This window comes from Vespa crabro, chromosome 25 (assembly GCF_910589235.1).
Source record: "Vespa crabro chromosome 25, iyVesCrab1.2, whole genome shotgun sequence".
NCBI lineage: Eukaryota > Metazoa > Arthropoda > Insecta > Hymenoptera > Vespidae > Vespa > Vespa crabro.
This window is the reverse complement of record NC_060979.1, coordinates 1,739,631-1,764,986: the sequence shown is the minus strand read 5'-3', so window position 1 is coordinate 1,764,986 and position 25,356 is coordinate 1,739,631. Positions and strand designations below refer to the sequence as shown.

At 22.3% G+C, this 25,356-nt stretch overlaps 3 protein-coding genes and 1 long non-coding RNA gene across 4 annotated transcripts; 1 reads left to right on the top strand and 3 right to left on the bottom strand.

The window, feature by feature from the left end:
• Nucleotides 1–1,367: 1,367 nt before the first annotated feature.
• On the bottom strand, nt 1,368–3,539 carry LOC124432492 (out at first protein). Its single transcript, XM_046981475.1, has 4 exons — nt 3,291–3,539; nt 2,980–3,093; nt 2,582–2,900; nt 1,368–2,145 (listed from the first exon to the last, which is right to left on the bottom strand). The coding sequence occupies exons 1-4, from the start codon at nt 3,384–3,386 to the stop codon at nt 1,835–1,837; spliced, it is 840 nt and encodes a 279-aa protein (XP_046837431.1). The 5' UTR covers nt 3,387–3,539; the 3' UTR covers nt 1,368–1,834.
• Nucleotides 3,540–3,669: 130 nt separating this feature from the next.
• LOC124432493 lies at nt 3,670–5,658 on the top strand. Its single transcript, XR_006944273.1, has 2 exons — nt 3,670–4,029; nt 4,739–5,658. It is a non-coding gene; the product is annotated as an uncharacterized LOC124432493 (long non-coding RNA).
• A 958-nt stretch (nt 5,659–6,616) lies between these two features.
• On the bottom strand, nt 6,617–15,099 carry LOC124432409 (odorant receptor 13a-like). Its single transcript, XM_046981352.1, has 7 exons — nt 15,000–15,099; nt 12,744–13,200; nt 10,043–10,346; nt 9,354–9,453; nt 7,633–7,743; nt 7,313–7,468; nt 6,617–6,667 (listed from the first exon to the last, which is right to left on the bottom strand). Exons 1-7 carry the CDS (start codon nt 15,030–15,032, stop codon nt 6,617–6,619), a joined length of 1,212 nt encoding a protein of 403 aa, XP_046837308.1. The 5' UTR covers nt 15,033–15,099.
• A 2,857-nt stretch (nt 15,100–17,956) lies between these two features.
• LOC124432413 (odorant receptor 2a-like) lies at nt 17,957–24,409 on the bottom strand. Its single transcript, XM_046981372.1, has 7 exons — nt 24,347–24,409; nt 22,246–22,693; nt 20,442–20,730; nt 19,500–19,599; nt 19,180–19,290; nt 18,091–18,246; nt 17,957–18,007 (listed from the first exon to the last, which is right to left on the bottom strand). The coding sequence occupies exons 1-7, from the start codon at nt 24,350–24,352 to the stop codon at nt 17,957–17,959; spliced, it is 1,161 nt and encodes a 386-aa protein (XP_046837328.1). The 5' UTR covers nt 24,353–24,409.
• Nucleotides 24,410–25,356: the final 947 nt, after the last annotated feature.

The following is a 25,356-nucleotide window of genomic DNA, read 5'->3' as shown; positions in this document are numbered from 1 at the left end:
TATCACTTAATTTTTATGAATAATAACATATATACACATAATATATATATATATATACAATAGTTATTGACGTTGAAAATATTCAACGTTTATAATTCATGTGTACAAATTATACTCCTATACCATTTCAAATCTCATTGAGTTAATATTTTTCAACTATGAGTTAACGACAGCCATTAATGGCTACATTGAACTAATCTTTTTTTTTCTTTTTTTTTTTTCTTCAATTATTACACTTCTATTATAAGTTTATAAAATGTGCAATATATATATATATATATTTACTTATTTTATCTTTATATTATTCCAATATTATAAATATATCCTGTATCTCATAAGGAAGCTCAAAGAACGTTGATATTTATTTTTATTCATTGGACAGATTTTGCAGTCTTCTTTACAGCAATATACTAAGAGAGTAGTATATATGTTCTTTTTATTAAAAAACATAAATTAAATATTTTTTTTTTTTATAAATGCTCAAATATACTCGTTTTATTTTCTTCTCTCTCCCTCTCTCTCTCTCTCTCTCTCTCTCTCTCTCTCTTTCATATAGAAATTATTTTATATATAAGTTCATTAGTGTTATGTATTAGTGTCATTAAATATTATTATTTACTGTACATATAGTAAATTTTTATACATGAATTTGTGTATATATATATATATACACACACACACACATATGTATATATATATATATATACACAAATAATTTTTAAATATTTTCATAAGTATTTTTGATTTATATTCAATTTTTCAATGTATTATTTTATCTTACTATATACAATAAGAAATTAAAATATACCCTCCTTCCAATCCCAATCTCCCATGTAATATAGAAATGGCAGCTTTACAAGTTACAATATATAAAATTTTCTTTAAACATTTACAACTTATCGCAGTTTTGATCTTTATCCTCTTAAAAATTAAAATATATATTATATTAATAAGTATGAATGGATCATTTGTAATATATCATATAAATACATTCAGTATTGATGAAAAACGACAATAGTTAGTTCAAGTCCAAGCGTTTTAGGAATGTTATACATACTTTTATTGATACATAAAGTAAACTGATAATTAAAAATCTCTGCACATAATTAATTAAATTGAATGTTTATATATAAATGAACACGCAATGGAACGTCAGAAACTTGGAATGTCTTTAGTGTATGACACACATTTATCGTATTTCATATATCCTGAATAAATATGCTTCTTTTTTTATTTTTATATATATTACAAATATATCCATTCAAATATATATATATATATATATATATATATATATATATATAAAATATAAAAAGATATTTTTCTTTATATATATATATATATATATGTATATATATACATATATAAAGAAAACTAAACAAGAGTCACATGTAACAGTTTGTGCACATAAAATCTTAATTTTAATGAAGCAAGTTATCCTTGCAAAAGAGAATATTTGATATTCTCCAAAATAAAAAAGAAATAAAATAAAAAAAAACAAAAAAGAGAAACAAAACAAAAAATTAGATAGGACTGTTTTTCAAACGAGTTAACAATTAAGTTAATTATTTTGTAAATAAGTTGACGCTATTGAAAATAAATCTTTTCATCGGCATAATTAATAAAAAGCTCATATCCAATATATCGTCGTTTGATTACTCATAGAATTATTGTACAAAGTGATTAATTGAAAGTGAACAAACGGATACCGTTCATTCAATAGGAATTTTATCGTAGTAGTTTTGTGACGAGGCACAAACAGTGCACATTTAATCGCATCATTATTTCAATGATAAATTTATGTTGAATCGATATCTAATAACGTTCTTATATGTCATTCGTCCCATAAACAATTTTGTTTCATTTTCGAGTAATAAGTGAATATAAAACATTTTTTACAAGTTTTTATACCACATCTATAAGTGCTAGTCACTTTTCTACCTTCGGTTTTACCTTTACAAAATTTCAATCCACATGGATACCAACCAATACAAAGTTCTAAAGAACATGTACAAGGTACCCATAAATTGGATGTGTCAGCGCATTTAGAGACAAACTGTGACCTTGTTTCAGTAGGATTTTGTTGTGACGCAGTAGTAGAGGTAAAGTTGTAAACAGCTGCCATTAATGACGTCTCTGTGGAGCCTAATAATACAAATTGTTTTTTTTTCTTTTCTCTCTCTCTCTCTCTCTCTCTCTCTCTCTCTCTCTCTCTCTCTCTTTTCTTTTTTTTAGACCACATATTTAAATTAATTTAATGATTTTATTAGGTTGGAAACTATGAAATGGGCGTTGAATAATAATAAATAACTAAACACAAACGCCCATTTCATAATTTCCAACCTAATATATAATAATTATTCGTAAAGAAAGAAAAGTTTAATCAATAATTAATTTATTTGTTGAAATAATAATTAATTATTATTAAAATTTTGTTTCTTTTTTTTTTTTTTTTCTTTTTTTCTTTTTCATTTATTTCCTTTTGATTATAAATAATCGTATTTATCGCGTTTGAACATTTAAAAAAGATAAAAATTAATATTTGTTCAATGTATTAAATCAAATTAATTAAAAAATTTACCTGGCCTTTGAATCCATTGTTTAATATCTTCGTTTCTTGTATAAGCTGAACCAGCTGCTTCGTTACAAAGACTAGCTACGTGTTTAGAAATATCCTTGGATTGAGAGACATCCAAAAACAAGTCCATAGTATAATTGGCATGACCTTTATCCTCTTCGGCAACACGTACCGTGCCTGGATTTTTTTGACGTAATTTAGACATAGCGTCGGAGGATATAAAATCGACTTTATAAAAATGATTAACAAAGCACATAACTTGATATTGATTTTGTCCTCTTTCTTCTTCCCCTAGAACCAACGCCTTTATCACTTGTACCTCCTATAGATATAATATAATGAAAATATTTTCAATATTTATATTACTCACATATATTAACGTATATATATCAAATACTTACATTTTTAAAGTCTATCAATTGTGTTACAAGTGTACCGTCAGAACGTTGAAATTCCAACGTAATTACATCTTCGGTAACATTAGATGATATCGTTTCAAGAAGTATATCACCACCCTGAATTAAAATTCATTTATTAATAATATAAATCATTATTTATTAAAAAATATATTGAACGCTTTGAAATATAGTAAATATTTACTTTGTAATATAATTATTTTAGGTTAGTTTAACAAGAATCTGAAAGTTATATTATTACTTCATGATTTTAATCATACGTATTATAAGAAATTTTAAATGATTTATATTCTTACTTGATTTTTCACGTTTATAAGTAAATGTGTCGTACAAAAAGAAATTAGATATTGAAAAACGACACAGGTCGTCAATAATTCGATAAACTTCATCATTATGGCATTGTCAATGTTTTTAATCGTAAGACCGTAGTCTATTTACTCGATATCACTTTTGTTATAACGCGAGATCATTTAAACGGACGACAATTAAATCATTAAAAATTAACCTAAATCATACGTTTTACCGACTGTTCACATTTGTATTCATTCACTGATTACGATTCTTACCGTATAGATATATATAAATACAATTGACTATAATATATTCAGATTTAACACACACTATAAGTATAAACTGTGATGGCAGCACCATAGGGAGGGGATCGCCATCTTGCGGATGAAAGTTGTACTAACGATATTATGATTTACTACGTTAAATGTAAGCATGCAGTATGTTACGCGTCAATAAAGAAGAGCCATTTTAGTACGTCAGAAAGACTTTAGTATTAGGTTCAAAATTTAAATGTTACAAATAAATAACAAATAAATAAGTTTTTTCGATAAAAGAAAAATAACAATAATGAGACGATACATCGAAGTTTTACAAATTCAACGCTGATGCCATTGGATGATCAATGTTTTCCATTAATCCCATTGCTAGAAATATAACCTACAAAACAATTGACTTGAATAAAACTCTACGATGGAAATTCGGTATTTTCATTATGTCATTAGTTCTGGGACGTTATTATAAATGGTACGTAATTAATCAACATTTAAAAAGAAACATTTATAATTTTAATTCGATCTAATGTATTTTAACATAAAAAACACTTGTATACGTTTAAACAATTAAATAATATTAGAAATAAATATTTGCAAGAATATATTGTTTTCTGATATTTATGTTTTATATAAAAAAATAAAATATTTATTTAATTATCATTAATAATTCCTTTAAATTAATCCAATACTTTTATAATTTTTAATAATTTTTTAATTTTTTATATAATTTTTAATAATCTTTAATAATTTAATTCTTTAAATTAAATTAATATCTTTAAAATAATTTTCATACAGTCAACAGTACCAAATGTGTAAGAATATCAAAATCAGTTTGTTCTTAACAAAGTCCATAAAAATCTAAACTTGTATTTGAATTATAATTATTCTTAAATTCTTCCATTGAAAATCTTTTATTTCATTAATATAATAACAATATCATCATAAATCTAGAATATGACTATGATTCTTATTAAATTCATTTGTTGGATATTTACAATTAACAAGATGAAATAGATATTGATAGATCATTCAATTAAATAATGAACATGATTTTTTAATTGCTTTTTATGAAAATTTTTTGCCAATTAAATTGAGCTTTTAACAAATGCATGAAATAAGAAATCAAAAACAAAAAAAGAAAAAAAGAAATCATGTCAAACTTATAATTTGAATATTTTCAGATCAGTACAACGACAAATAAGAATAAATCAATTGATGATGACTTAATTACTATCTTTAAATGATTGATGAATAATTGAAGAAGAAATATCAACGTTCAATCATATATACAATTATTTTAACAAAGTAAAATTGAAAAAAGAAGAAGAAGAAGAAGAAGAAAAAGAAAAGAAAAGAAGTTAGTAATTGGGAAGAAAGGATTGTATAATCTTTTTAATTATTATATATTCATTTCAACAACGTTAATATAAACTTAATATAGAAGCAAAATATAATTGATATTTAAATGAATAATTCTATAAGTTATGCTTAAATATTATAATTTTTATTAACTCTGATCCATTTCATATGAAATAATTTATTTAATTTTATTTTATATGTAAGTGCTGTTGTTTAAATGAAAATTTTCAAGTTTTCAACGTCATTGCAAATATTATGAGATAAAACAAGAAAGTCAATGAATATTGAAAGTCATCGAGTTAGTTATTCTTTTCCTTTAAATAATTAATGCTTTAGATTATTTTACATTCATTTAAACGATATATAATGTACATTATATATAATAGATTAATATTTAAACAATAATATAATTTTTCCTGAACATCACAAGATGATCTATGTCAAAATCATGTCCAAAAAATACAGTTCCATTTTTTGGCAATAAGTTTTAGGTTAAAAAAAGAAAAAAAAATATTTGTGAATAAGAAATTAGAGTTACCTCTAATTATCGTAGAATAGTTAACGTAATTATTGTAGTTCTGTTTTAATTATAAAGTCAATTGGTATCACGTTGTTGAGGTTAGGAAAACGTAATCTAATTAAAATTGTCCATGATAATCATGATTAATCCTATTTATTATAGTACTTAATATTTAAATTGGATTGATGTAATTAAAAATAAAACAATAATTTTTATATGTAATTTTATATTACACGTATAATTATGTTCAAAGCTCTCTTTATTTTGATTACAATAACAAATTGATTTGGGCGACACGCTGTGGTGGTAACTCGTACTTTTACAATGATGGCGCTTTAGCATTATGCAAGACGTATGATTCTTTCATAGTAAAGTTTCCTTATTTATCGACACTGTGTATTTAGTCAGTCACATTTACGTCACGAATCCACAATTTCTACCATACCGATGCATGATATAGAGGAGCAACGACGTTATCGACAGCATGATTGAATGAAGAATAATAGACAATCGATTTTATCAAAATTCAAAATTAATTATACAAACGTATAACGATTAGAAATCTTTTCCAAAATTACGTAGGATTATTAAAGGAAATATATTTGGTAAGAGATGATTTTTTATTTTTATTCGTATATTGTTTTTAATTCGTTAACCTATTTTTTTTTTGTGTTTTCCACGTTTTGCATTTATGAAGCATAAATTTTCTCTTTATCATTCGTTATTCATAAATCGGATTTAATAATATGAAAGTAATGGAATTAAATAAAGTGAATGTTGAGAAACAAAAAAAAAAAGAAAGTAAAAGAAAAAAAGATAATAATGAAATATTGTGAAATACTTTGATTATTTTTTTTTAAGATATTTACGTTCCATTGAAAAAAAAAGATTAAAAAAAATTAATGTCATTATACATATAAATTATTGTATATATTAATAAGGGCTTATATTTTCTTTCATAATAAAAATTATCATCATAATGTAATTATAATTTTAAAAAGGGCGCATGCTGACGTCATCTAAAATAATACTTAAAATTATTCAACGATAGTAATTTGAAAAAAATATATACATAAAGATATTAATTACGATCAAGAAGATTATATATTATTTGAATATAATCTATAGAAATACAGATTTTACTTTTACGTGTTAACATTTCATTTCTTTTTTTCTTTGTTTATAAAAATGATCGCAACACTGATAGATATCCCATAGAAGTTCTCAATACCTGTGAAATAATAAAAAGTCATGATTAAAATTATTTCAAATTTTATTCTTATCGTAGATTCTCTATTTTCATTTTTTTTTTTTACTTTTATTACTTTCAACTTTCATCGAATTCTAAATGATTGATCAACGATATAACAAAATCAATTTGAAAACATTAATAAAAGATCATATCAATGGCAAATATTGTAATATTATTTGTAGAAAAATATTTCGTATAGTTTAAAAAAAGAAAAAAAAAAAAAAAGAAGAAAAAAAAATTCATATCACTTTTGACATTAACATTAAGGCCGTGTTTTCATTATCCCTATCTTTTTTTTTTTATGATCTTTTACGTCATCAATGAAAACGGGCCCATAATTCCTGGCCGATTTTGATGAATAAAAAAAAAAAAAAACAAAAAAACGAAAAACAAAAACAAAAACAAAAAAAGGGTCTCATTTTAATGAGAATTAAAGTTAATTTTCCTTTTTTTTTCTATGTGTAATATCTCCTTTTTTCTTTCTTTTTTTTTTTTCTGTTTTTTTTTTTTTTATACTCAATCAAGTTCGATGATTTAAATAATGTTCTGCCATGAAACGAATATGTTCTTACTGCACGAACATCCAAATTATCGAATATTATATTAATATAATAAATTACTGACGTCGGTCAAAGTGCTAAGACAAAAGGTGCTAAATTTTCCAGCTGTAAGGCACATAGGTTTTTGCGATCTCGCGATGCATAGTATAATTGATCTTGCATTATTGATCGGCATATCGTACCATTGACAGGCATAAAATGCATCGCAAACTTTTGTACTCTGAAAGAAAAGAGGATAATGGAAAATGTTTTATATTCGTTGATTTGTTTTTTTTTTCTTTTTCTTTTGTTCTTGTCTTATTTATTTATTTATTTATTTATTTATTTCTTTTTTCTTTCAAATTATTTCATCATCGTTAGAATCGGTATTAGAATAATAATTACCTCGGATAGAAGACATTCTCCGACTGTGCAATGTGCATAGAGAATTAATAGTACCAAGAATTGAAATACCAAAAAGCTAATCAGCACTGCTTTTTCACCATTGGAATAATTCTATGTAATATATATTAATAATATATTAATTATATACAGGGTGTTTAAAAAGCATAGGATCAAACTTATACTATGTTTTATTGAAGTCAAATGAATGAAAAAAAGTTCATATAAACTTATGTCTAATAATGTTAAATATACATATACATATATATATATATATATATATATATATATATACGAGTATATATACATGTATATGTTGTATGAATAAATATATCAAATAAAATATAAATGTTTATCTCGTTAAGACGATTAATTTTTGAAAAAAAAATTGTTCGGACAAGAGTTATCAGATTTCAAGAAAGAGGGTAAAATCTTCAAAGAAAGGGATAATATTATGATGTTTTTTTTTTTTATTTAATGAAAGCCTTGAAGGTCAAGTTTATACTTTTTTTATTTTTGTATTTTTTATTTATTTATATTTCTTTTTCCAAACAGGAATCTACCATTCTTTTTTAACGCGAACATATTCTATGTGAAATGAAAAGCTAGTAACTTTTGTTTGAAATATACTTTTTTTTTTTAATACGCTTTTAATTATTCAAAATAATCACGAATTCATAATAAAAATTTCTAACACTTCATTTTCAATATTCGATATGTTAAATAAGAAATAATGAATGTAGTGTGATATAATGATAATATATAAATAAATATATTATTTATTTATAATAAATATTTATAATAAATATATTAAAAATAGTAAATAAATAAAAATAATAAATATATTATTTATTTAAATATATATATATATATTTAATTATAAGTATATAAATTTATATATTATTATATATAAATAATGAATGTAGTCTGATCAACATGATATAATATTGATATATAAATAAATATATTATTTATTTAAATATATATATATATATACGTATATATATATATTTAATTATAAGTATATAAATTTATATATTATTATATATAAATAATGAATGTAGTCTGATCAACATGATATAATGATGATATATAAATAAATATATTATATATTTGTAATAAATAATTTTAATAAATATAGTAAAAATAATAAATAAATAAAAATAATAAATATTAATAATAAAAATAATAAATATATTATTTATTTAAATATATATATGTATATTTAATTATATATATATATATTTAATTATAAGTATACAAATTTATATATTATTATATATAAATTAATTTATATATTATATAAATAATAAATGTAGTGTGATTAACATGATATAATGATGATATATAAATAAATATATTATTTATTTATAATAAATATTTATAATAAATATATTATTTATTTAAATATATTTAATTATATATATAGGGTGTCCCAAAAGAGTTTACTTTAAGAGCTTATTGTGTGGATCCCATACTATTTTTTATATTAATTATATATATATATATATATATATATATATATATATATATATATATATATATATATATATAATTAAAAGAAGAAGAGGGGGAGGGGGGAGGAGGTGGAGAACAAAGAAGAAAAAATGGTGAAGAAAAGAAAAGGGTTAAAAAAAAAGGATCAAACTCAAACGTAAATATATAATATTTATATATATATATAGATATATATGTATATTTCTTTTTTATTTTTTTTTAATTACCGTTAAGATCTGATAGCCGAGAATGCAAACAAGTGAGGTTGCTCCAAAAAGATGAGCCAATAGTGTCACGCTAAATGCATTTGCAACGACCTTGCCCATCCTAGGATAAATAATATTTAATAATTTTTTAATGAAACATTGAAGTAGAAAAGGGAAAAAGAAAAGAATTATAGAAAAATCTCTTTGTGATGTCATCCAACGAAGGCTAATGATATTCTCAATTTTATAATAAATATATATACAGGGTCTTGATCGAGCTATATCTTGAATTATAATGATTGAAGATCGAAGAAAAATGTTATAGGACAAAATTAAATGATATTAAATTCTACGTAATTCTATAAAATTCTACGATTTTCATGCGTTATTGTGCATCGTTGCAGTTGCATGGTACAATTGCAACGTTTAATTGAAGCTTTTCATTTTAATGAAACTCCAATTTTGAATTACATTAATCGTTACAATTTTTCATCCTCTAGAATACACGTTAATAATATTACATCTGTATATTCGTTAGGACGAATGTTAATTTTAATTTTCAACATTTAATTTTTATTCAATTAAATATTTCAATCCTTTTCCTTATTTTTTCTTTTTTTTTCCTTTTCTTTCTCTCTTTTTGATTTTTCTTTTTGCGTTTTTTTTTTTTTTTTCTTGTCGATCTCCTTTACAAAAATTAAAAATCTTACCGTAGTAATCGCGTGTGGGATTCAACGACCTTTTGTATTTCCTTACGATTTACTTTTGGATCAACGTCGATATTGTTTATGCGTAATGCCAGTACCGACATTTGTCCGCAAATATGAAATACCAATGTTACCATAATACAATCGGCTGCGCTTTGTCCAAAGCCACTGATAAAAACGAACGGCAATTCGAGAACGTAGATTATCGTGTATGAACGTAAATCTTGCAATGGACGAAACGTATAAAATCTATATGGCAATAAATACAACGTTTCGCTGACATTTCCAACTTCTATTTGTGGTAAACCTATAAAAAAAAAAAAAAAAAAAAAAAAAAAAAAAAAAAAAAAAATATAAGAAGAAGAAGAAGAAGAGGGGGAGGGGGGAGGAGGTGGAGAACAAAGAAGAAAAAATGGTGAAGAAAAGAAAAGGATAAAAAAAAAGGATCAAATTCAAACGTAAATTTATTATTATTTACAAGTTAAAAGTGATTTCTTTTTTTTGTTTCTTTTCCCCCCTCCCCCCTGTAATCTCATTAATCCACTGTAATGAATGACGTCATTTGTATTAATTGTCGGCATTCTTCTTCTTCCTTTTTTTCTTTTTTTTTTTTTTTTTTGTTTCTTTTTTTTGTTCTTACTTTATTTTATTCTTCGTTCTTGAGCTATTTCCTTTTTTCATTTTACTTTATCCCTATTTTTCTTTTATTCTTCCTTTTATTCTTTTTTTCTTCTTCCCTTCCTTTAATTAAATTTTATTCTTTCATTTCCTTTCGTTTTCTTTTCTTCTTCTTTTTTGTTTTTGTTTTTGTTTTTTTTTTCTTTCATTTGAATCTATTTTTCTTTTCTTTTTCTTTTTTTTTCCCATTTGAATCTATTTTCCTTCTTTCTTTTTCTTTTTTTTTTGTTTCTTTCTCTATTTTCTTTTCTTTCCTTCTTTTTTTTTTTTTTTTTCATTTTCCTTCTATCTCTGCTACTTTCGTTTTTCGTTACACTTTGTTTCTTTCTTTCTTCTTTTTCGGTTTTGCTTTTCTGCTTTTCTTTTTTCCTTTTTTTTCTGTTTTCTTCTTTTTTTTCTTTCTTTTTTTTTTGTTTTTTTTTTTTTACTTTTGTTATTTCGTTCGTCGATTTACTTTTTATTTCTAACGAAGGTAATTACTCGTTCTTCTTCGGGTTTTGTTTTTCCATTTTTTTTGTCCTTCTTTTCTTTTTTTTTATAATTCGTTATTGATTGTGTAATTTTTATTCTTTTTTCTTTTTCTTTTTTTCATTTGAATTTATTTTTTTTCTTTCTTGTTCTTTCTTTTTCTTTTTTTTCCCTTCCTTTGCTTAAATTCTTTTCTTTCCTTTCTTTTCGTTTTTCTTTCTTTTTCCTTTTTTTCCATTTGAATCTATTTTTTCTCTTTCTTTTTCTTTTCTTTTGTTTCTTTTTCTTTTTTTGTTTTTCATTTTCCTTCTATCTCTGCTACTTTCGTTTTTCGTTACACTTTGTTTCTTTCTTTCTTCTTTTTCGGTTTTGCTTTTCTGCTTTTCTTTTTTCCTTTTTTTTCTGTTTTCTTTTTTTTTTCTTTCTTTTTTTTTTTGTTTTTTTTTTTTTTACTTTTGTTATGTCGTTCGTCGATTTACTTTTTATTTCTAACGAAGGTAATTACTCGTTCTTCTTCGGGTTTTGTTTTTCCATTTTTTTTGTCCTTCTTTTCTTTCTTTTTTTCGTTCTTGTTTGTGTAACTTCTATTCTTTTTTTCTTTTCTTTTTTTTTTTTCATTTGAATCTTTTTTCTTTCTTTCTTTTTTTTTTTTCATTTTTCTTCTATCTCTGGTACCCTTGTTTTTCGTTACACTTTGTTTCTTTCTTTCTTCTTTTTCGGTTTTGCTTTTCTGTTTTTCTTTTTTCCTTTTTTCTATTTTCTTTCTTTCGATTCTTTTTTTTTTTTTACTTTTGTTATTTCGTTCGTCGATTTACTTTTTATTTCTAACGAAAGTAATTACTCGTTCTTCTTCGGGTTTTATTTTTCCATTTTTTTTTTCCTTCTTTTTTTTTTTTTCTTTTTTTTTATAATTCGTTCTTGTTTATGTAACTTCTATTCTTTTTTCTTTTCTTTTTTCTTTTTTTCTTTTATACGTATCCATTATAAAATATATGGGTAGTTATGTGAGAGGACAAAGGCAATTTATGAAATGACCTTGAAACTTTTTGGTTATAAGGAAGGAAAAAAAGGAAAATTTATGTCTGAAAATATCGATTGAAATTGTATTATCAAAATTTTTTCTTTTTTTTATTTTCGTCTTTTTTCTTTCTTTTTTCTTTCGTTATCATTTTTCTTTTTTCTTTTTTTTTTTTGTTAACGTAGTACTCATAGTCATCATAAAAAAAATGCGAATGAACAAGATTAACCCGCGAAATGATTTAATTTAATCAGAATAATTACAAATATATCGTTCGAAGGAATTTTTCTTTTTTCTTTTTTTTTTTTAATTCTTTGTTTTATCTTTACATTTATTATTTTTTTTATTTTCTTTCTAATATTTCCATTTACTTTTGTTTCGTTATTTTTTGTTTTTTTTTTCCTTTGTTTGTTTCTTTTTTCTTTTTTTCGTTGCTTTTCTTCTCTCTCTTTTTTTTTTTTTTTTTTTTTTTTTGAGAAAAATTCGTGAGAAAAAAAAAAGGGAGAAGGAAAGTGAAAGATAAATGAAAAATTTCTTTACCATTTCCCATGGAGACCAAAATTGGTGTCAGATAATACGAAGAGGCTGTTAATGCTACGAACGTAATCAAAAGTTTAACGAAGAGTTTAGATTTAGCGTTGTAAGTTATAAACAATTGTCTTTCCTCGATCGTTTTGTATCTACGATGATCGAAATCTTTGATCGTTTCATTGATTACGTCACCGATCTCGTCGTTGTAAATCCATAACATTATCATTCTAACGAATATCTGCGAGAACGCCATGTTTTCCGTTAAATTCATTATAACGTGTTCAAGGTCGTTTATGAAGACAACGAGATCCATATATTCCAATATCATTAAAAAACTGAAGTATCCGAAATTAATTGAAAATTTTATATTGTTACGTGAGCTCGGCCATAAACCCAAGGTCGACATTATTTTTTTGTTCCAAGTTAAAATCAACGCAGCACAATTTAATTCTTTCTGTCCCTGTTCCTGTGTCATCAATGAAAATTCATTCGTTTATATTAATTATTCTTATTCTATGAAAATTTATTGAGGAAAAAAATTTCTTCTTTTGTTGTTGTTGTTTTTTTATTTTTCTTTCTTTTTTTTTTATTTTCTCTCTTTACGGATTTCTTCTTTTTTCTGTCCTTTTCTTTTTTTTACCTACCTCCTATTTATTTGTTTCTTTTATCTTTCTCTTTTCATTTGTTCTCTTTTCGTTTTGCTTTTTTTGGCTTTTGGCCTCTTTTTTTTTTTTTTTCTTTTCTTTTTTTTTTTTTTTTATTTTTAATCGAAATTACTATTAAATATTAATCTACGTGTACTATCATAAATATATTTCAATAGTATCGTTTAAATTGAATTTTTTGTTGTTATTTAATACGTCAGTATTTTTTCATATCTTTAATTTGTCTTTTAAGCATTTAAATGGTCAATATTTGTAATTATATATATATATATATACATATATATATATATTAAAATATTTTTAAATGTCATTATAAATAATTAGTAACGATTACAAGTAGTCATGATATAATTATAAATAATTATGCAAAATAATTATCAATAATTATAAATAATTATCGATAATTATAAATAATTATCGATAATTATAAATAATTATCGATAATTATAAATAAGTATATATAATTGTGACGGATAATTATCGATAGTTAAAAATAATCATGTAAAATAATTATACATAATTACATTGAATAATTAGAAAATAATTATATGAGATAATTGTATAATTTTAAACAATTATAAATAATTATATAAAAATCGACAAATAATTATATATAATTTGTTGATTTTTTTATAAATAGATACTCAATATTTATAATTTATTGATCAATTATATTATCATACTGATATTTTACTATAAATATTCATATATATATATATATATATATATATTTATAAATATATTTAATATTGATCATTTGTTTTAAAAAATATTTACATTAAATTATATTAATTAATAAAAATACTGACGTATTTGTAAATTATTCATCACAAGCTAAATTTCGTAAATATAACGAATGAAATTTGATTAATCGTATGATAACAAAAGTTTGATTATTTCTACGGGGTTGTTACAAGTCGTTACATCTACAGGGTGATTACAAATTAAGAACCAATGATATTTCACGTTTGTTAACGTGTCACGTGCAATAACAAAAATAGAGAGAGAGAGAGAGAGAGAGAGAGAGAGAGAGAGAAAGAAAAAAAAGAAATATTCATCAAGAATATAATCAATTTAAATATCGAAGTAAAAAAATAAAAAAAAATAAAAAGATGAAAAAAAAAAAAATAAAGAAGTATAAAAATAAAAATTACAGCGTTTTCCATAAGGAAAAAAAAAACAAAAAAAAAAAAAAGAAAAAAGTAAGAAGAAAACTAAAAGTCTTCAATATTTCGATTCAATTGAAAAGTATCGAGTGTGTATTTTTTTTTTTAATTAAATATATATATATATTTGACAGATCTAATCGCGAAATTTTTTTTAATATATACATATATATATATATATATATATATATATATATATATGTATAATTTTTTTTCCAAACGATTTTTAATTTATAATTACATAAAATCAAATAAAATATAAAAAGGAAACAGAAAGAAAGAAAGAAAGAAAGAAAAAAAAAAATATATATTAATCCGTATGCCTCTTTCTTTTTTTTTTTCGAATTTTTCTTTTCCTCCTTTTTTCTTTTTCTATTTCCTATTATTAAAACAATATCAATGTGTCGCACTTCTTTGATAATATTAATGCTTACTTGCATGACACACATACACTCACACACACACATATATATATGACTATTGATTATGTTCGTCTACAGTCATGTTATTTTTTAAAATGAACTAGCGATTTCATCGACGGTTAACAATGAACTGAACGAAAATTCTGTCGGCACGATTCGAAGTAATCTCGGCCGATCGAATTTTGGTTGAGTGATAAAGGTTGGGTAATGGCGTAATGGGGATGGGGAGGGGGTGGTGGGGACGGAGAGAGTGAGGGTGCGAGGCAGTTGTTATAAAATCTTGATGCAATCATGCGTTATCAAAGAAAGAAAGGAAGAAGAAAAAATTCTACTATGTACGTACATACGTAAGTGTCGTCGGGGTTATAGACCTTAAAAAACAAAAACAAAAAAAAAAAAAACAAAAGAAAAAAGAAAAAGAAGAGAAAGAAAAAAATGAAAAAGAAAAAGAGAAAGAAAAGTCCAAATTTTTCAATGTATGTACGTGTCACCAATGTGTGTGTGTGTATGTGTTACAGTTTGATTGTTCTTTGCTTATCCTTCACCCTCACTCTCACCCTCATCCCTCAACACCATTACCATCCCCATTCCAGGAACGAGTATTACCCGTTGTTTCTCTTTCTTTTTTGTTTTCTCTTTCTTATTTTTTTTTTCTCTTTTGTTTTTCGACGATATAAAAGTTTGGACTATACGAATCGAATGCGATCTATAGATCGTAATATTACAGTAAGTACGAATGGGGACTATAGATCGTAATATTATAATAGGTACCAATCTCAGTCTTCTATTATTTTTCTTGTTTTTTTTTTTTTTTTTTTTTTTTTTTTTTATGACGTTTATAAAAACTTTAGGAGTTTAGAAGTTGAACTTTCAGGGTTTTTGATTTTTTGGAAATTTCGTTTTATTCAGTCTACGAACGACCGTCATAGTCGACGGATCGAAAAATATATAAGCTTTGCGATAGAAAAGTGCAAGGAAGAGGGAAAAGAATATAGTTCTCGTTTCATTGCTTTTTTTTTTTTATAATAATAGTAATAACAATAAGAATGATCATGAATTTAAAAGAAACATTAATGATAATGGTGGAAATAAAAATAAAAAATTAAAGTACATTAAAATGCAAATACAAATAGAATAGATAATAATAATAGAATTATATAAACAAATAACATGATTAATATAATTATATAACAAAAAAAAATTAAATAAATAAATAATAATAAAATATTAATAATAATAATAATAATAATAATAATAATAATAAGATTAATAAAAATAATAATAATGATAATAATAAAAATATTAATAAATATAATGAAGTTTATAATATAAAAAGTGTTATATATATTTCAAAGTGTGAATAATAATAATGATGATGATAATATTAAAACTAATAATAATAATAATAACAATAAATATATTAATAAATATGATAAAGTTTATTAAACAAAAGGTGCTATATATATTTTAAAACGTGAATAATAATAATGATGATGATGATTTTAATGATGATGATAATATTAAAACTAATAATGATAATAGTTATAATAAAAATTTTAATAAATATAATAAAGTTTATCAAACAAAAGGTGATACATATATTTTAAAATGTGAATAATAATAATGATGATGATGATGTTGATGATGATGATAATATTAAAAATAATAATAACAATAAATATATTAATAAATATAATAAAGTTTATCAAACAAAAGGTGATACATATATTTTAAAATGTGAATAATAATAATGATGATGATGATGTTGATGTTGATGATAATATTAAAAGTAATAATAATAATAAATATATTATATCAATAAATATAATAAAATTTATAATACAAAAAGTGTTACATATATTTTAAAATGTGAATAATAATAATAATAATAATAATAATAATAATAATAATAATAATAATAATAATAATAATAAATATAATACAATTTATGATAGAAAAAGTGCTATATATATTTCAAAGTGTGAATATTAATAATAATGATAATGATGATGATGATGATGATGATGATGATGATGATGATGATGATGATGATAATAATGATAATAATAATAATAACAATAAATACATTAATAAATATAATAAAGTTTATAATAAAAAAGTACTATATATATTTTAAATTATGAATGATAATAATAATAATAACAATAAATATATTAATAAATATAATAAAATTTACAATACAAAAAGTGCTATATTATATTTCAAAGTGTGAATAATAATAATAATAATAATATATTAATATAGTAATACATATATATATATATATATATATATATATATATATATATATACATATAAATATATATAGATTATATATAGATAGATAGATAAATGGATAGATAAAAAGGAAAATTAAACGATAATAAAAGAAAAACAAAAAAATAAAAATAAAATAATGATAATAATGATACTACTATTATTATTATCAATAATGATAAATATAATAAATTATACGATAACATATTAAACTGTATTCTATATATTTCAAAATGTAAATTGTAATAACAATAACAATAATAATAATAATAATAATAATAATTTATTAATATAAAAATAAATACGTAAATAAAAATTAAATTAAATAATACTAAATGTAAAAATTATAATGAATAGAAATAGTATGTTACATACGCAATGTTATATATTTCAAATATATAAATGAACATATATATATATATATATATATATATATATATATATATATATATATATATATATATGTATGTATATATTTATACATATAAATATATACATACATACGCACACACACACACACACACCCACACACATATATATATATATATTTTCTCTTAAAAAAACAAAGGTGATATTCCAGATAAATTATTTAATATAAATAAATAATAATTTCTCACAATTGTTTCCACTCCAATTGTCGCCGTGTATATTGAGTTTTTTCTTTTTTTACTTTTTTATTATTTTTTTTTTTTTTATATAATTGTACGTAGCATTGATAAATACGCCATCGATGTCTTTAGAACCTGCATATTTATAAATTCTAAGTCAAATTTATAAGTTATTCAATATAAATAATTTTTTATTTATTCGTTGTATGCGTACTCACGTCAGTGAAACCGTTCAATGAAAATACGTAAAATTTGCCACCAGTTAAATTAAAATATTTCTGCGATCTTATCATGCATATCAAAAGCGATCTTTTTGTACTATTAGACATATCTTGCCAATTGCATTCGTAGTACGCGTTCAGGACATTTTCACTCTGAAATATCAGATAATTGAAAATTTAATCATTATCATAGGTAATTGTCAGTCAGGGTTATTAATTAATTTCTTTTTTTTTTTTCTTTTTTTTTTTCATTTTTTCCATGAAAATGAAACGAACGAAAAAAAAAAAGTACAAATCTCGTTAACGTAAATAATAAACGATTTCTTTTTTCTAATAATAAGTATTTTCTTTTACTTTCTTCTTTTTCTTTTTCTTTATTTTCTTTTTCTTTTTTTTTTTTTATTAGAAAATAATAATCTAAAGTAATTGAAAATCTTTGCAAATAATTTTTAATCAGGGTATTTTTTTTTTTTTTTGATTAATTTCTTTCCTTGTAGGAGATTGAAAAAGATAAATACAAATTTCGATCGCGTAAGTAGCGTAAGACTTTTTTTCTGAAATGTTTTTGGAAAAACAAAAATCTTCTCTTTTTAATTAGAAAATAATTGACTATTGAAAATGTTGGAAAATATTATGAATTAATTGATTTTCAATTAATTTTGGAATTAAATTGAAGAAATATTTAAAAAAATACACATACACACACACACACACACACACACACACACACACACACACACATATATATATATATATATTCACATTGGTACATTTTTTGCTGAAATTTTTAAAAATATAGAAAAAAAATAATATTTAGTTAAAATAATTCTAGTATATTATTTATACATTAATATGTATATATTTTATATGTATAAATATAATAATTTATAAATATATAAATTTAAAAATGGTTATATATATACATAATTATATTATTATATTAGATATATTTAATATATATATATATATATATATATATATATATATATATATATATATATATACACAAACAAATAATTATTGTCCTTTTATTTCATTTTTCTTTTTTCCTTCAATTTCTATAATTCATAAAATTATTTAATTCACCTGTTGGATCAATTGATCACCGATAGTACAGAATCCATAAAGCATTAAAAGGGCAGTGAAGGCAAAGAAGACGAATGTACAACAAGTCGCCATTTCTGCTGTATCATAACTCTAAAAAAAAAACAATTTAGTATATTAATCATAAAGATAATATATTTTTGCCTGTGTATGTAAGACAGAGACAGAGAGATAGAAAGATAGGGAGAGAGAGAGAGAGAGAGAGAGAGAGAGAGAGAGAGAGAGAGAGAGAGAGAGTACGTATATGTGTTTGTTGTGTGTTATGAAAATAATTAATTAATTTCAGTGAATGACATACGTACCATTAGAACATAATATATAGAGATTGCCAATACAATACTGTTACCTAATAACTCATCTAATAGTACGATGTTGAAGGCATTGTCCAATGATTCAGCCATCCTGTGATTAGAAAATAAAAAAATTCAATTGAATTATTATAAGCGATTTTTATTACTGTGTAAAAGACGTTTTTTCTTTTTCTTTTTTTTTTTTTTTGTTTTTTCCATTTATTTTTCTTTCTTTTTTCTCATTTTTTTCTTCTTTCATTTCTATCTCTACTTTCCTCGTCTATTTCTTTTTGTCTTTTTGGTTTTTTTTTTTTTTTTGTGAAGAAGCTATACAATTTTTTCATATTCAAAATCTATTAATTTCATATGTATCTAATGTTTTCTTTTTTTTTTTATCATAATTTATTCGTTACATTCATTCAACAATGTTTCCTAGAAACATTGGCGCAAATGATTTTATTAGAAAGGAAGAGAAATTCAAAATATAAGTGATCAACATTTGTGTGGCAATGTGCATTCGTTAGATAAATGAAAAAAAAAAGAAAGAAAAAGCAAAAAAAAAAGGAAATATTTCGAATTAATTAATATAGAATATATGAATTTTTAATGATTATTAACAATTATATTAACATTGTTAAATAATTAATAATTCTTAATAAATATTCGAATGGTGGAATAATTTATTTTTTTTTTGTTTTTAATTATTCGACCATATATGAATTTTTAATGATTATTAACGATTATATCAACATTGTTAAATAATTAATAATTTTTTTTTTCTAAATTTCCGTTTTAATTCAAATTGTTGAATTATTTATAATCATTGATATTTGATATATATACGTTAAACAATTATTATTAATAATTTTAAATAATAATGATTTTTAATATATAACTCCACGATAAATATTATTTACACGTGTAAATATAATAAAATATTGGCATAAAACTTACCAGATTATTTTCAGATGCATTTTAACGAGCGAACGAATTCTACGATTGACGACGTCCTTTTTCGATTTGACATCGATATTTCGTATGCGATATGACAAAATGGACAAATCGGTACAAATTAAAAAGACGAGATTGACGAGGACGCATATAGCTGTCATGTGACACGTTGACATATAGATCATTGGAAAGAGATAGAGATAGACGAGCACGTAATCGCGAGTATTCGATAATTCAAAGAAGGTACGTATTCGAATAGGTAAAATATAAATATCTGTACTGTTGTCCTTGGCTATAACAAAAATTTTTTAAATTACTAATTAAAAAAAAAAAAAAAAAAAAAAAAGAAAAACGAAAACAAGAAAAATGAAATAAATAGAACGGAACAGATCAATTGAAATATGTTCGCATTTGTTATCAGTCGATAAAGATTATTATTATAATTTTCATTTTCTTTCTTTCTTCTTTTGGTTCTTTTTTTCTTTATTTTTGGTTTCTTTTAAATTTTTTTCATTTTTTTTTTAGTGTACATGTTGCTATTGTTACATTAACAATTTTGATTTTTCCTTTTATACATTTCCAATAATTATTAATGATTTATAATATTATATATTCTTTCCTTTTATTTATTTATTTCTTTTTTTTTTTAATACTTTTCAAAAGCAACGTACGATTAATATTTTAAGTATAAAAAATGATAAATTTTTATAACAATTTATAATGTATATAATAATTATTTAAAAATAAAAATATATAGTAATGATATAAAAATGAATAATAATATAAATATTACAGGAAAAAAATATATGTATGTATGTTTAATTAATATTACAATTATTAAAAGAGAAATGTATATACATATATTATAAAATAATTAATATTTTGAATATAAAAAATGAAGAATGGATAGATAAAATAATAATAATAATAATAATAATAATAATAATAATAATAATAATAATAATAATAATAATAATAATAATTAATAATATAAAAATTACAGAAGAATATATATATAAAAATGATTTATATAGTAATTATTATAAAAATAATACCGATATTATATTTGTTTCGTTAGATCTATTTTTTTTTTTTTTTTTTTTTAATTAAAACACGAGAATATAAAATAATTAATAAATTAATTATGTTAAATAAACAATATTATATGTTGGTATTTTTTTATTAAAAATTTCTATTTACTTATTAAACAAACTAATACTATAGTATATTATATATATATATTAAATAGATTAAGAAATATATATACATATATATATACATATATATATATATATATTAAATTTTATTAATATTAAACAAAAATATATAATCATATATTAATCGATTATATGAATAGAATATATATATTATATTTTATGTAATAGTTTAATATTAATATATAGCAATAGTATTTAATAATTATAGTTTGGTTTATTATTTAATAATACATTCATTGTTTCGTATAAAAATTTGAAATAAAAATAAAAAAAAAAGAAAAGAATAAATAAATGAATAAATAAATAAAATATCTGAAATAAATATATAAAAAAAGAAAAATAAACTATACAAAAAAGAAAATATCAATAAATAGCTGAATAAATAAATAAATAAATAAATAAATAAATGACTAAATAAATAAATATATAAATAAATTAAAATAAAATAAAATAAAATAAAATAAAATAAAATAAAATAAAATACATACACATACACACAAACGTAATATAAGCAATTATAATTTAAATTAAATTAAATCCAATCACATTAAGTATTATATAAAATATTAATTAAAATATAATTTATTTACCTGCGACAGTTGCAAAATTTATCAAAGGTCTGATGTATGATAATGTTACGGTTATAATCATACCAATGTTCGAAATTTTAAAGAACATTTTCGATACGTAATGATAATTGTTGTAAATAATTTTTTCCTCTTCGTTTTCAAAATTATATTTCCAAATATTTTCTTTCGCATTTTCAACAATGCCTTTCAATGATCCATTAAAACGTATCACGAGTATCATTGTAAATGTTATCGTATAAACGATGGTTTCGACCATATTCATTACCATTAATTCTAGATTACCAATGATGTCGAATAAATCGGCATACGAGAATACAAGAAACGTGATATAATAAGTGAAGTAAATCATAAATCTGACGTACGAGGAATTTTTCAACGGCCATACACCGCCTATCGCGAAAATTCGTTCATAGAGAACGAATAAGTCTTCTATACGATTCATATCTTTCTGTGAATTAAGAGTAAATAATAATAATGATAATAATAATAATAATAATAATAATAATAATAATAATAATAATAATAATAATGATGATGATGATGATGATGATGATGATCATGATGATGATGACGATGATGATGATCATGATAATGATGACGATGATGATAATAATAATAATAAATGTATTAATAAATCTAATAAAGTTTTCAATAAAAAAGTGCTAATAATAATAATAATAATAATAATAATAACAATAATAATAATAATAATAATAATAATAATAATAATAATGATGATGATGATGATGATGATGATGATCATGATGATAATGATGATGATGATGATGATGATGATGATGATGATGATGATGATAATAATAATAAATGTATTAATAAATCTAATAAAGTTTTCAATACAAAAAGTGCTATATATTTCAAAGTGTGAAAAATAATAATAATAATAAAAATAATAATAATAATAATAATAATAATAATAATAATAATAACAATAATAATAATAAAAATAACAGTAATAATAACGTTTGTATATATAAAATTGAAATTTGTTTAGATATAATAATAATAATAATAATAATAATAATAATAATAATAATAATAGTAATAATAATAATAATAATAATAATAATAGTAATAAAAAAATTAACATATATATTTTATATCTTCACAAACAAATAGAAAATCTATAAACGAAAATATCATTATATTTTAATAAAGTAAATAAAAGATCTATAAACATAGAAATAAGAAAAGAAAAAAAAATAAAAAAGAAAAATATTTTTAAGTAATTATCATAGGAAATATTTTCGAAAGGGAATAAATTAAAAAGAAAATTAAAAAAAAAAATATATATATATATTTTTTTTTAAACGAATAAAAATCTATAAACATATATAGAAAAATATTTCCCATAATTCTAATAAAAAAAAGAGAGAAAAAAATGTATACTTATAAATATATCATTTCATATTGAAAAGAAGTTAGCTAAAAAAAGAAAAAGAGAAGGAAAGTATCTATAAATTAGAAAAAATAATCGAGAGAAACGAATTAACATTAAAAAAAAAAGGAAAAAAAAAACAGAAAGAAAAACAAAAAAATTCATTCTTACTTCAATCAAATAATTTTTCCCTTCTTTCTTGTTCTCCTCTTTCTCTTCTTCTTTCTGAACGAACGTAAAGAGTAAAATAAAAAAAGAAAAAAGAAAACACATAGAAAAAAGAAAAAAGGAAAAATGAAAAAAGATAAAGAAGAGAAAAGGAGAACAAAATGGGATATAAATCCGCGCTTTAAATGGTCGTGTCGAATTGATTAATAAAAAAAAAAAAAGAAACGAAAAAAAAGAAAAAAAGAAGAAATAAGAAAAAAAAAGAAAAAAAAATAGAAAAAAGAAAAAGAAGAAAAAAAAGGATAGAGAAAAATAAATAACGAAGGAAAATAATAATCGTCCGATTAAATTATTTCTCTCTTTAAAATTTAAATAAGAAACAACAAAAGAAGAAGAAGAAGAAGAAGAAGAAGAAGAAGAAGAAGAAGAAGAAGAAGAAGAAGAAGAAGAAGAAGAAGAAGAAGAAGAAGAAGAAGAAGAAATATTAGTGGAAGAAAGAACAGAGCAAAAAAAAAATATCAAATTTTGATATCTTACTTTCATGACAATTCTGTTTATTGTTTCTTCGTAGGAGGATCGCTCGTGACTGACGATAATGAGTGCATGAAACCTCTTACGAAATAGTCATCGATCGTAGTCAAGTAATAGAAGAGACTGAGAGAGATAGATAGAGAAAGAGAGAGAGAGAGAGAGAGAGAGAGAGAGAGAGAGAGAGAGAGACAAGCATATGCAAAGTAATATATATATATATATATCTATATATATATATATAGATAGATAGATAGAAAGATAGAGTGAGATAGAGTTAGAGAGAGAGTGAGAGAGAGAGAGAGAGTGAGCTTTTCTTCGAAAGCTAATTTTCAAGTCAACAAACATGAGAATAAAACTCAAACATTGTACCTTCTATTATCCTTCTCTCTGTTTCCCCAGTCCACCTCCACTCCCCGCTCCCCAGTCCACCCCTCGAATATTTAATATGTTGCTTCGATCATGAATTAAAAGTTTGAAGTCGGAAAATGTATCTTTGGAATAATGATAAGGACATTATTATAGTGGTTCGAAGAGAAGAAGGAAAAATCTTTAATGATACACTGTATAAGAAACTTTTCGACGACGACGACGACGACGACGACGACGACGACGACGACGACGACGACGACGACGACGAAGACGACGACGATGATGACGATGTCGATAAAGAGGACGACGAAGAGGACGATGACGTCTTTTATTATTATACAGTTAGTTTGGTTTCGTGTATTTTAAACTTTACAAACGTAAAAACTTTTCTTCGGGGTATAATTTGAAAATTTTTTTCTATTCCTCACTTCTACTTCTTCTTTTGCTTTTGATTCTGCTTCTTCTTTTGCTTCTTCTTCTTCTTCTTCTTTTTCTTTTTCTTTTTATTTTCTGCGATCGCGAACGAAGAACACAGGAGCACAGGAGCGAACGAAAATAAAAAAAAAAAAAAAAAGAAAAAAAGAAAAAAGAAAAAGAAATAAAAGTGAAGCGATCGGAGTTTATCGAAAGTTATCGCGTATTTATGG

Bases quoted from the DNA above. Each gene is read 5' to 3' on its own strand.
- LOC124432492 (XM_046981475.1), bottom strand. From the start codon at position 3,386: ATGATGAAGTTTATCGAATTATTGACGACCTGTGTCGTTTTTCAATAT. The intron at 2,901-2,979 runs GTAAGTATTTGA...TTATATCTATAG, and splicing joins AATTGATAGACTTTAAAAAT to GAGGTACAAGTGATAAAGGC. The intron at 2,146-2,581 runs GTAAATTTTTTA...TTGTATTATTAG, and splicing joins ACAATGGATTCAAAGGCCAG to GCTCCACAGAGACGTCATTA.
- LOC124432409 (XM_046981352.1), bottom strand. From the start codon at position 15,032: ATGTGTGTGTGTGAGTGTATGTGTGTCATGCAA. The intron at 7,744-9,353 runs GTAATTAAAAAA...TATATTACATAG, and splicing joins TCGGCTATCAGATCTTAACG to AATTATTCCAATGGTGAAAA. The intron at 6,668-7,312 runs GTCAGTAATTTA...ATTATTTCACAG, and splicing joins GTCTTAGCACTTTGACCGAC to GTATTGAGAACTTCTATGGG.
- LOC124432413 (XM_046981372.1), bottom strand. The intron at 19,600-20,441 runs GTAAGTTTTATG...TTCTAATCACAG, and splicing joins ATGCATCTGAAAATAATCTG to GATGGCTGAATCATTGGACA. The intron at 18,008-18,090 runs GTGAGTACGCAT...ATAAATATGCAG, and splicing joins CATTGAACGGTTTCACTGAC to GTTCTAAAGACATCGATGGC.